At 42.1% G+C, this 13,322-nt stretch overlaps 1 protein-coding gene across 2 annotated transcripts in view; it reads left to right on the top strand.

The window, feature by feature from the left end:
- The first annotated feature begins 388 nt into the window (after window positions 1-388).
- trpm3 (transient receptor potential cation channel, subfamily M, member 3) overlaps window positions 389-13,322 on the top strand; it is a 193,826-nt gene continuing 180,892 nt past the window's right edge. For both annotated transcript variants that reach the window (XM_071204426.1, XM_071204427.1), the window contains exon 1: window positions 389-592. In XM_071204426.1, the coding sequence (XP_071060527.1) occupies window positions 389-592 (204 nt within the window). The remainder of the gene's footprint in view (window positions 593-13,322) is intronic.

Below are 13,322 nucleotides of genomic sequence, written 5' to 3' on the forward strand. Positions count from 1 at the left end.
CTCTCTCCCTGCGAGGAGGGAAAACAGCATCACCGGCCGAGCCTCAGTAACAGCACATTCAACAGGGTGCAGGCAGCACCTTCTGCTTCGCCACCTCTCCTCTCTGACTCGCATCTCTCCTCGAGGAATGCTCCGAGGGGAAGAAGAAGAAGAGTGCAGCCGGGCAAACGACGATCTGTTGTCCCACGCAAATCAGAAGAGGTGAAAAGCAAAAGAAGAAAGGAGATTTCACAGTCTTTCAAAGTAACCAAGAAGACTTGAAGAAAGTACAGAGACACTGAGCTACTCCGGCTCGTTCAGAAGGAGTGAAGAAGGGAAGATGCCACCTGTGGCGCAAGTTTGATTTGAACAACCTCCTCACGTCTCTTTGACCACATTTTCAACACCAATGGCTTCCAAGAAGAAGTGGTCCGAGCGGAGGGAGCTGCGCAGGGATCGGCCGTTCTCCACGCGGGACGATTCATCGGTTGCGTCCGGGACATCTGGGCCGGGGCGCCCCACCACCAGGGGGCGTTTCTCTGAGTCGTGGAAGAGGATCAGCTCCAGAGGGGGGTCCACCAAGAGGGGGGCGCTCAACTCTCAGCAGCCACCGGTAAGATGTTTGGAGGATACACAGGCGCCCTCGACATGTTCCCCCAAAGATTAATCAATGACCTGGGTGCTGGGAGGGAACAGGAAAGGCTGTCAGGGCAGCACCTTCTGGGGGGGAGTTAAGCAGCAGTGAGGGATTAGGAGTTAAGAGATTAGAATTATGAGCATTCAAACATCACAATCCGAGATGATTCACTGTGTAGTGCCTCTTGCTTACACTTGAGTGCTAAAAGGCACTTAGAATGATCTGAAACTATTCACTGTCTTCCACCCTGTTTCCTTGGAAACCAGGTGCTGCAGTCTGATGACAATGTGTTTTCACATTTGGGTTTGTTTTGCCTCATATAGTTCATAATGGTGGTACAATGCTTATGTGCTAATCACCCTTTTTAGAGCACCATAACACATTATCCACTATTAGTGATGGTGGTGTCTGTGCTCCCTGGAAATACTGCGTACATTGACCACAGGGTCAGTCCATCAAAAGCCTTTAGCACACAGTGGATGCTTCATTGTGAACTGGAGGCACACTGTAGCATGCTATAGAGATTCAACGTATGACTTAACTACCTGCTGAATGAACAACAGGTGAGACAGCTCTGAGGAGAAATGTGAGCCACTTGCAAGTCAGTTATTCATGAGAGGCAACGGTCTCTTTTATGGCTTTCCTCTCCATAATGAACCGTGTTTGAGTGGCTGTGATATTACCATATTTATTGTCACTTGGTGATCAGCTAAAATGTTGAGCACCTATAAAACCTGTCCAAGAAGAGAGGGCATGACGAGGAGCAATGATGGCACAACAAAGTAACTGCCAATATCAATAAATGTACGATTCTTAAGGGGTTTTCTAGTGAAATAAACATCAATCAAGAAACATGACACATCTACGGGACAGCTGGGAGGCTTTATGCAGTTTTTCAGTTTGCATGGTGCAATATCCCATGTTTAGTATTGTTGTGTAATAGCAGTTCTACAACTTGAAAGACTGGAGAGGAAACACCCCCCTTGCCAAACGTGTGAATAATACATCTGAAGACGGCACAACTGGTGGTATTTACGCATTTTGAGATGTGCTGTCAAAACAGTTATTGAGAGAATTATGAAAGCGCACACCACTTACTATTTTTGGAAACTGCTTGCACACATAAAGTCAGTCTCGGGTTTTCTTCTCTTTTGTTCTTTCACTGCTTCCCCATTTCCTCCTGCGCCTGCTGTGTGCCGGGGTGTTTTCAGTGCTTCCAGATTGAGTCATCCTCTGTGTCGTTTGGCTGTCTGTCAGGAGAGAAAGAGTCTCCATATGGATCTGGGGACCCAGCCACTTGAGATGTGGCCCTTGCAGCTAGCTGGTACACATATCTTACTTAGCCAATGTGTGGTGATATGTGGCTGTGATATATCAGAGCTGGGAGATGCGTGGGAGACAGAGATATGCATGGTTGGAGATACTAGATTCATTTCTGGGGTTTCTGTTGTGCGCCAGTAACCAGCGCTATTTTGTATTGCACACATACAGTATCCTGTTGAAAAAAATATATAGTTTTTTTTTTAAGCAATACTTGAACTAGTGGGCTGTCAGACAGTTCTGTTACAGAGGTGGATGTGGACTAAATTCCAAAGATACGGAGCGTCTAAAAACAAAATCAATATATTTTCTAACAGTATAACAAGTGTGTGTGCTAATGTCTGCTTCTATAACTGCAATATTTTGTGTGTGTGTGTGTGTGTGTGTGTGTGTGAAGCTAAGCTTGATCCACTGGGATTTGTGTTGCTTGGTTATGAACCACAGAGTGATACTGCCACAACAGCTCTACTATTCTTGAATCATTAGACACTTTGAGTCATTACTTAGGTGTGTGTGTGTGTGTGTGTGTGTGTGTGTGTGTGTGTGTGTGTGTGTGTGTGTGTGTGTGTGTGTGTGTGTGTGTGTGTGTGTGTGTGTGTGTGTGTGTGTGTGTGTGTGTGTGTGTGTGTGTGTGTGTGTGTGTGTGTGTGTGTGTGTGTGTGTGGTGTGTGTGTGTGTGTGTGTGTGTGTGTGTGTGTGTGTGTGTGTGTGTGTGTGTGTGTGTGTGTGTGTGTGTGTGTGTGTGTGTGTGTGTGTGTGTGTGAGAATGAGTGAAACACAGAGTGAAGTTTAGAAATTGGAAGAGAAATGAAGGCGAGAGAAGCTCTTTGTGAATCCAAACCTCAATGATAGACTGAGAGAGAGAGAGATGAGGGAAATTAGAGGTAGATATGGAGAGTGAGGAAGAAGAGCTTTAACACCACTGTGGATTTAGCTTTGTCTCTTTAAATCCAAAGAAGTCTGTATGTCTTGTTATGGGTGTAAATCTGTTCCTCTAAAAGTATATATTTGCTATTTATTTGTTTGCAGGGGGTCCGCGGGGTCTTAAAAAGTATTACAAGTTGATAAATCAATTAAGCGAAAATGAAGGCTATTAAACGGCATTTTCCAAGGTATTACATTTTGTATCTTGTTTTCAATAAGTGTATAAATTGTCCAGAGAGGTTGTGTTCTACAGTGTGCCTGAGTGTAATCATGGCGTAGGTGTGCAGTGTGATTCTGTGTAGTTTATTGATGGCATCCCGTTGGGTTTGACGTCATCTGAACAGGACATCGCACGCTCACTGCTTGATAGCGCGCGAAGGTCCGTTTACGCCGGTTGTTAAGCAACATCGTTATGGGGAAATGCAAGTCTGCGTCCAAATGGTTGGAAGATCAGGAGGAAGGACAATCAATACTGTATATAGTCAATGTGAGGTCAAGTGTGTCGCCAAGGTAACCGGTTAAAACTCCAAGTGGCGATGCGGTCTTAAAATGTATGGAAAGGGTCTTAAAAAAGGCCTTAAAAGGGGTTACATCTGACTTCAGGATTCCTGCATGTACCCTGGTTTGGTTTCTACTTGAAAAATAAATAATTGCTGTTGAATACTCTGCCCTCCAGGGATGCCAGAGTGAGGACATTTTCACAATGGTTAATAAAGCAATAACATTTTTTAGGGAAAGAGATTTGCTGTGAAGCCCGATTCCTGTAAAGCACTTACTTTGATCCTTAATGTCGGCTGCTTTGTTACTGGCCTCTGCGAACAAGCTTTCCCTGCACGGCCGCTAATCGATAAGTTGATGGACAGAAAAGTAATTGCCAGATTTGATTTATTTTTAAGTTTTAACACTTAAGAGAAAGCTGTGTTAAGACTCTCGGTTATAAAGATTTCTCTGTTTCAGATCACAATAAACACACATTTTGGCGGTTTTGGAAAATCCCAAAGCACGACATTTCTAAAGACTTCACTTGGACTTTTAGAAAGTACAGTGGATATTTAAAAACCAAACAATTAATAAATTAACCGATAAAATAAGTAGCAATTGACATGAACATACTCATTATAGTTGCAGCTCTATTGCACACTGCACCTTTTTCTTGAGATGTTCCACCTGCTGGAACTTCTTTTCTTTGTATGTTAGGGTCTGTAGAGATAGGCCCTAGACGTAGAGACGTCCGATTAAGTGTTTGTGTCATGCTTCTGTCGTTATCACATGAATACCCTGCAGTTCAACAAGCCATCTGTGGATCCAGTAGGCCCTCTGCATAGCTTCAGAAATCCCCTGTCCCTTTTTTACAACATGTTTTTAAGGTTTTAATTGCGTGTGTAATGTCTGTTTTTGTGGGTTTTGTGTGCTTGACATGTGTTTGTGAACCAGTTTGCCATGTGGACTCTCCCTTAGAGAATATGGCAATTTAAAATAGGGGATGCTTTTGGCTGTAATAAGTGTCACTTTGGGACCTCAGTGTCTTTAAGACATTCTGCCCACAGCTTCGGAATAAGACTTTAAAAACAAGAACATTCATCTTTGTCCTGTACTTGTTTCTAGTTACTCTCATTGGGCTCATTGGTGCTCATATGTTCGCCACTGTATCCTGTCTCATGTTGAGAAAAATATGATCAGTCACAGACCCTTGTTAACGCTTTAAAATGGTGTGGAAATGGTCAGTTAATTCAATCAGCAGGTGGGCAGCACAGTCCTGCTTGACTAAGTAACGATGCTAACCCCTAGATTCCACCGGGTGCGTCTGCGCCGCGTTACGGCTGCAGACCCTATCCCTCCGTAGTCTTTCAAGGATGAGGTGAAATGCCAGCGTTCTCCTCCGGTTTACAGGCACTGTGTCAATTATATATATAGAATAATTATACATTTTTTTACCACTACAATACAGCAAAACATCTTTGATTCATGTCGTTTAAAACTGGAATATTACAATTATTACTAACTTTGTCTGTACAAAGTAGCCTGTCCAGGAAATATGCCCAAATCAACAAAAACTGTGAGCCGGCCCGGAACGCAAGACGCTCCGCTTCTGAAACGCGCCCGGTCGGGTTTGACGCTGTAGGAGGTCGGAACAAAACCGCGGCGCAGCCGTAACGCGGCGCAGACGGACCCGGTGGAATCCCGGGGTAACGGCTTATAACTAAGGTTGCATTACGTTATATTATGATGCATTAAACCTCTATTCAGTTAGAATCAGTATAAGGCAAAGGTTGAATATTATTCATGCTTTAAATTCCCATCCCTAATTGTATGTTTGTTTTTGCACTGCAAATACAAAGCAATTTTAAATTGTACAATCTGAAGCACATTTCCCAGAGGTTTTCCCTGCCTGGCTGTTAAGACGTTGGGTGTTCGTCAGAAGGTGAAATCAGGCCGTTCCTTGGTAAGGTGTGGTGATGCAGAATGAAGCGTTGTTCCATGTTCACTGCCTTGTCCGCTGATCTTTTACAGTGTCTTTTGGACACCAGTATGGTTTTGGAGTGATTGTGACACAAGAGAGCGATACACAGTCTCTGCCTGGAGCTTTCTACTTGTTATAAGTATAAACAATAAACCACTTATAGTCTTAAAGCTTGACCTGGGTCAGCACATTTGTATTAAATGAGAGTTTAGGAATAGAGCGCTACAGCTGTCTGGATGGAAACTTGTTTAGTGTTAATTGTTTCTTGTCCATTGTGCATTATAATTGGGCGTGCAGGCAGTTTTTTTTATCCTACTTTTTGAAAAAGGCCTTTTTGTCCTTTTATTTTTCACTTAGCTGCAATGAGTATCTTCAGGGAAATATCTAATCATCAGTATGAACCATGAGCAAAGAGTGAGGCTGCAGCTCCATGCTGGGCTCACAGGAGACAGAATAAGGCTCTCACTAACACATTGTCCCACACTGACACTTTGAGTATAGATAATGAAAAACAACTCACTACTCAGTGTCCTCTTTATAGCTTTGAGTAAATCACAATTTCACAGGATCAAATTATTTCTTTTTGTTTTCTGAAATCTTTTTAATAAAAACATTCACTGCTCTTAACTATACTCAGCATTCACTCTAGATACTGACTTCAGTTTACAGAATGGTGTTCCCCTCGTCATCACTAGCAAGTAATATCTCATTTGAGTGAGACAGTTAATGAAAAAAAAGCAAAAAGTGGTGAGGACTTTCCAGATCTACTCCACATTCTGTTTCTCTCTTGACTGCCAAGTACATGACAGCAGCAGAGCTTTGGCGGAGTCTGTGCTCTTACGCAGTTCCATGCAAAATATCTTATTTTTCTCAGTGGCTCCGAAGTTGAAATTGACGAGTGGTGCTGCACAGCTTCGTCCTGCCGAGTTCTCAGCTTTGCTTTTTGGCAGCAGGCGGAATATGACAGTGTGTGGTTCCAGTTTCATATGAAGATGAAACATGGGCCCACATGGATCCCTTTGCTGCTTTAATGCTGTTGAATGACTCGGTACTCGAGGTCTCTCCCCTGTGGCTCGGCTTTTTCTGTGCCGTGGTGAAGTTGTACTCGATGCAAAGTAACTTAATATGTGATTCTCAGATCTGCTTGTGCATTTTGAAGCGTAGCCAGTGGCGTTGTTATATGTACAAAAGTGGAAAGTGGAGGGGCACGAACAACTTAGATGTGTATATATAAGCTTCTGGTGCTTTTTTAAATAGCAAATAGCTGTAGGTAGGCGCTATCCATGGTTCCGATAGAGAGAGGGGGGGGGTATAAGGACAACACAGACACTCATCACCGAGGTCACGATATCAATCGATCCAGCAGAGCAATAGCCTATAGGCCAAACACAGAAGATCAACAAAAGATATGACATCAAATGAACTTACCAAAGCTGAAGTCGACGGTCAACTTCATTCATTTTCTTTCCGTTTGATTTGAATCGCTATACGCTGCTCTCTCTCGTCTCCTCTTCACAAACAGCTACTATTTTCGCGGTTCACGTACTGACAGCCAGAGATGGGGTCGTTACTAAAAAAAAGTAATATATTACATATTACATATTACTTCAAAAAAAAGTAATATATTACACTACTTCGTTACTATCTACATAAAGTAATTCGTTACTTTACTCGTTACTTTACTCGCAGGGCCGGCCCGCCCCTCCCTACAGGCAGATCACGCAGACTGCTAAAGTTTCAAATGTTCTCTTTAGTTCAGTTTCCATTGTCGCATAAGACTGATCCAGATAGCTCCTGAATGTTTTCCTATCTGACCATGGCTGTCCTCTGTCTCCTGCTATCTGACCGTGGCTGTCCTCTGTCTCCTGCTATCTGACCGTGGCTGTCCTCTGTCTCCTGTTATCTGACCGTGGCTGTCCTCTGTCTCCTGCTATCTGTATATTTTGCGCAGTCTATCTCTGCTCACGCTGTTGCGTCAGCGTGTTCTCCTGCGTGTTGGCCATGTGTTGCACTGGAGCCAGACTTCAGCCGAGCACCTACGAACTGCGCATGCGTGAGTGGCAATAACTCTCCTTACCAGCAGGCAGCGGTAGTGTGTATTCGTCATTCAAAACAAGCAACAACCGGAAAACAGAGAAGAAGAACAGACTACGTGTGTGATATAAATAAACAACAGCTATGTGCGTTATAGCTTCACCTAGCATGTGTTCTTTGCAGGTGTTTGTTGAGGTTTGATTATGACTGATTTTAGAAAGTAACGAAGTAACGCGTGTCGGGGCAATGTTAGTAACTGTAGTGTGATTACTGGATTATAAAAGTAGCGCGTTACACTACTCCGTTACCGACAAAGTAATATTATTACAGTAACGCGTTACAAAGTAACGCGTTACACCCAACTCTGCTGACAGCCAATCAGCTCTCTGAATTATGAGATGACGTGTGGTGGGTATGCCAGCGCAGTGCCCCCATGGTGATTATTTTGTCGGCGCACACATTGAATAGAAAAAGACTCTGAGCATGCGCAGTGTAGTTTTTACAGCACCCATTCCTTAGACAGTGAGAGAGAGGGGCTAGATCGGGGCTAGACCCACGTCGCTCAACACGGCTCAACAGGCACACTGTAGACACTAATTAAGAAGAACGCAGACTAAAACATCAATGTGCAGACAAATCAGATGATTAAACATGATCTTAAAATATATTTTAAGATGTATTTAATTTGCATTTTTTTTTTATTATTATATTAACTTTGTGTTAATTAACTTTCTGCTGACACTAGGTGGGGCCATCTAAGTGTTAATACAATCTAACCCGTACATATCAGTTCCAGAAATATCAAGTATAAAATATCATACAAAATATATGTTACATCTTAAAGGTGGGGTAGGTAAGTTTGAGAAACCGGCTCGAGATCGCTAGAATTTGAAAATACACAACCGGAGAAAATCTGCCACTTCCTCACAAAGCCCCTCCTCCAACACACACGAACGCGCACATGACCAATGAGGGCACGAGATCAGTGTGTGCCCCGATGGGAGGCTGACAGGCAGGTAGGCCATCCAATCCGTTTAGCCGGTTGTACTTTTTACAGTATTACGGCTTCTACAGATGACATTTTTTTATGGATTTGTTGTCAAAGCACTTCAGATATGCATTGCTATCGGGATGTTACGAGCATTCCATGGAATATAACAAAAAGTGTATCTCGAGCCGGTTTCTGAAACTTACCTACCCCACCTTTAAGTGAGCGCATTCTTGCTGCTACAGTATGATGACACGGTAGTCTTCCCTTGTGCTTTTTACTATGAACATCATCCTTTAGAGACCATTGAGCACACAATTATGTTTCTAACAGGAAATTGTGTTAGATAGCGAAACTAATAATAGCTGGTTTGTATGTGGGAGATGTGGCTTGGCCTGCAAGGTAGTCACAAAACAAGCTATGAAGAAAGATGGACCATACAGATGGCCTGGTGATGGATGGTGTTGCTGTAATCATAATGACATTATTAATGTTTCAACAAAACAACAATTGTGCTGTGCTTCTCAAGTCTTCTGGTTTGATAACAAAACAAATTAAATGTGTTTTTTAAAAGTGGCTTTTTTGCAATTACATTCTCTTGAATTTAAATGTGAAGATGTGGAAGAATTGACAATGACATACGGCTATCTAACTCTATACTTTGACCTTTCTGTCCGCTCTCGCTAGACACAATACACATTAGTAGACACACAGCAAGGTGACAAATCACTTTCTGTCAGACAAGTACAGACTGAAGAATGTGTTATTGCATATGGTTTGAAGTTTTTTGTATGTTGTTTCTTTTTACGGTCATGTTTTTCCTACAGGAAATTGTCAAGAAATGACAAACTGTTTTTTCATGTAAGAAATATGAGGTCTACATTGAGAGTGTGACAAGTGAGCTGCATGAGATTTATTGGGTATGCACATTTTAAAATATCACTTTGTTAAACGTCTTGAGGCGGGACAGAAGTGCAGTATCCTGAGGAGTGGAGTTGTACTGTCCATTAAGTTTAAAGGCTTATTCAATCCCATGGTCTCACTCAACTTTGACCGTGTTTTCAAGCATCGTCGTTAATCTCCTTCTGAATACAACTTTACTTAAAAAAATATATCACATTTATTGCTGAGAACTCATCGGCAGCAGTGAGTCCACTTAGCCAATCAGTGGACAAAGTGTTTGTCCACTGAGGTGTAGAAGTGAGTTCGTACTTAGTACATATCGACGTTTCCCTTCCTGTGAGAAGATATGTGTTCATGCCTCGATGGTACATTGTTCATCCTGCAGATAGACGTTGTTCGTTAGACAGAGAAGATAGTCTCGTATTTTATGTGGTGCTGTGGAAGGCTAGAAACCACATATTCTGCAGTCGCTGTATTACAGCAACATCACACATTTAAAAGGAAACCTTGGATGCTTTTGGGGTTTTCCCCCCCCCCCCCCCCCCCCGGAAATTAGCATAATTTGTCCTCTCTATGCCTTTCACTTTATGATTGTTGTTGGTAAGCTTCTTTAAAACACGCTACTTCTCATTATAAAAAAGGATCAGTGTTTTAACAGTACTTACCTGGATCCATGTCTCAAACTATGCTTTGTTTGGTCCTTGAATTTGATGCCGATAAGTCTTTGAATTGTCCCTGATTTAAAAGAAGTGATGGAACTAGGGCTGCTCGATTATGGCAAAAATCATGATATCGATTATTTGGGTCAATAATTGATATCACGATTATTAAAAACAATTATCCATTTACTTTGAAAACATCCCTTTATTGAAAAAAAAAAAAGGGGGCAGTATGTTTTTAACAGTTGATTACCCTGAACTTTAAGTATAATTCAACTGAAAAACTAATAAAGATTTTTTTTTTTAAATAATAAGAAATACAAATAATCGTTTTATTTCTATGTTGTTTTCATAATCGATGCAAGCCAAAATCGTAATTGCGATTAAAATACGATTAATTGAGCAGCCCTAGATGGACCCCATTATTTATCTTCAAGGCATCCTTTATAGTTGTAAAAAGTCAACAGTGTGGGTAGATAGGACTTATGGCTTACCCAATGTAAATCATTAGCCCATCCTAGGCTAGGCTAGGCAAGGCAAGGCAAGGCAAGTTTATTTATATAGCACTTTTCAACACAAGGCAATTCAAAGTGCTTTACAAAAAACGAAAGACATTAAGAAAATGGCATTTAAAATCAGTCATTCAAAATAAAAGCTAATAAAATAAACATAAAAAGAAAAAATACATGGATAAAAGTTACAGTGCAGTCTAAGATATGAATAGTTCAATTAAAAGCAGCGACAAAAAGAAAAGTCTTCAGCCTGGATTTAAAAGTAGTCAGAGTTGCAGCGGACCTGCAGGTTTCTGGGAGTTTGTTCCAGATATTTGGAGCATAACAACTGAATGCTGCTTTACCATGTTTAGTTCTGACTCTGGGGACAGAAAATCAACCTTGTGCTAATTAAATAAATACAAGGCAGCAAAGAGACCAAATGGATGATAGAGCCATCTGGAGAAAGGTTAGCGGGTGGCAAACAGAAAAAGACAGATGTGTGGAAATGTGTACACGTAAATCCCCACAGTGCCCTATAACCACAGAACCAAATAAACCAGGGACAAACGCAGCAACACCAAAAGCCAGGAAAACCACAGAGTGATCCATCTAATACAGTGCTTCTCAAAGTGCGGTCCGCGGACCACTGGTGGTCCGTGAGCGCCCCCTAGTGGTCCGTGAGTATATTGGTAACATTTCACATTTGAAATAAATAAATCAATTTAAGTTTTCCGCACTCTCACGGGAATATCTCCGCAATGGAGCGAGCTTAAGTTTCACTTTTGATTGCATGATATAGCCCAGCACAACACCTTCGTCAAACATTTTGTCACTTGTTTGTACCATTTTCAGGCGATTTGTAATCTGTTCTTGAAAAACGATGTGAATTTGGATATCTGTGGAGTTAGGTGGTCTGCGAGTGTTTTTATTGGTTAAGTGGTCCTTGGTATGAAAATGTTTGAGAAACACTGATCTAATAGTATCTATTAGTCTCTCTCAGTAGCTGTCATGCCACTCCTGACACTTTCCTTCACTTTTTGTGGAGTTATGACTCCACAAACCTGCAGCTGGGGTTCTGGCATACCAACAAGGCTAAATCCTCAACATTTTAATCAGCTTAACACGTTTCAGAGGCAGACCTGTAGTGCAAATAAACTTGTTATTTGACGGCAGTTATGTGTGTGTGGATGGTGTTGACTGGCATCCGTGGAAACTGTAGCTTGGAAACAGCCAGAAGTATCATGTATAGTTTGCTTAAGCATGAGCGCAGTGGGAGGTGTTTGTGGGGGAACGTGCCGAGGAGACGAAGCATCTTTAGGGAGGATGAAAGGACTTATTTGTACGATAGTGAGTGTGTGATGCAGAAGGAGCTCTAAATGTGAGAGCATTGAGTAGGCAGGGTAATCTGAGACGTCTAAAGTTGTTACAAACGAAAGTGGTACATTTTATCTGTTGCTCTCCATCTCCCTCTCACACATAAACATAGAGGGGTTTGGGATGATGACCCTTTTTTTGTTTAAAGGCTAACTGAGGAGACCTTCTCCCTGGATACCATTCACAGGGGGGAATAGAAAGGGCAAAATGAACTCAGGCCATGAAAAGGAAAAAGGAGGGGAAGGGAAAGCAAAAGGGACAGGGTTTGATAAGGTCGCATGGCAGACTTTTGTTGTTGTGGCCATGATCCCCCCCCTCACCTGGCTGATATAATGACCACAGCTGACCTGACAAACATTATGTGTGTGTGTGTGTGTGTGTGTGTGTGTGTGTGTGTGTGTGTGTGTGTGTGTGTGTGTGTGTGTGTGTGTGTGTGTGTGTGTGTGTGTGTGTGTGTGTGTGTGTGTGTGTGTGTGTGTGTGTGTGTGTGTGTGTGTGTGTGTGTGTGTGTGTGTGTGTGTGTGTGTGTGTGTGTGTGTGTGTGTGTGTGTGTGTGTGTGTGTGTGTGTGTGTGTGTGTGTGTGTGTGTGTGTGTGTGTGTGTGTGTGTGTGTGTGTGGGGAGATTTGGCCTGCCTGATGGAAGGTGTATCCTGACCTTAAAAACCCCATCGCTTCAGTTCGCCTACAGCTGATGCTACAGCCACCAAACTATAAATAGTATTGCATGACTTAACCTGTTAAACCCGAGAGGACCCTAATCCGGGTCCTGCGGGTAGTTTTTTCACGAAACTGTGTCTCAGGGCTTCTTAATATTTAAAAACCTATTAATGTGTCATACCCATTTAACGGGAAGAAACTCAGCTAACTGACAATACGAAAAAAAATTACCGAAACAAAACACGAGGGTATAATACCAAGCCTCTGAATTAGCCCTGAGCGAAAAAATGCTAACGCAATTAGCACAGAACTCACGATATAAATACTTTATTACTTATCGGATCTGCACAGACAATATATCAAATTTTGAAGCTGAGATTCCACAGATTCCAGAGGTATAAGTATCATCACTGTACGACCAAAACTCAGGGCAGCGAAGGCGAAACCAGACAACACACAATGTAGCTTTACGGAGCCAAAACGGCAAATATGTCTTACCTTTTTTTTCTGATCAAAAGTTGTGTTCAATGTCATTAAAACTATAACAACGCTGCTGAAGGTTAATCCAATGTCTCTGTGTCCCTTGGAAATGATTACTGATAATCCATCATTCAAAAACCCTCAAAAACTGAGATTTCATATAGTGTGTGAGGAATACAACCCAGCTTCCGGTTTTGGGCGTGCTGGCATGCATTCACCAATGGCTAATGTTTAGATGGATTTTAGGAACTTCTCCTCGATTCTATTGGCTCTAACAGTTCAAAAGAGGTGTCAATCATCAAAATCGACCAATGGGTTCCAGAGATATGGCAAATCCACCCAAATGACCCCAGAGGTGGGTTTTTTTCCCTAAACCTCTCTAAAAAGGTCAAATGTCACTTGTTTTGCATC

Source organism: Pseudochaenichthys georgianus, chromosome 9 (genome assembly GCF_902827115.2).
Source record: "Pseudochaenichthys georgianus chromosome 9, fPseGeo1.2, whole genome shotgun sequence".
Taxonomy (NCBI): domain Eukaryota; kingdom Metazoa; phylum Chordata; class Actinopteri; order Perciformes; family Channichthyidae; genus Pseudochaenichthys; species Pseudochaenichthys georgianus.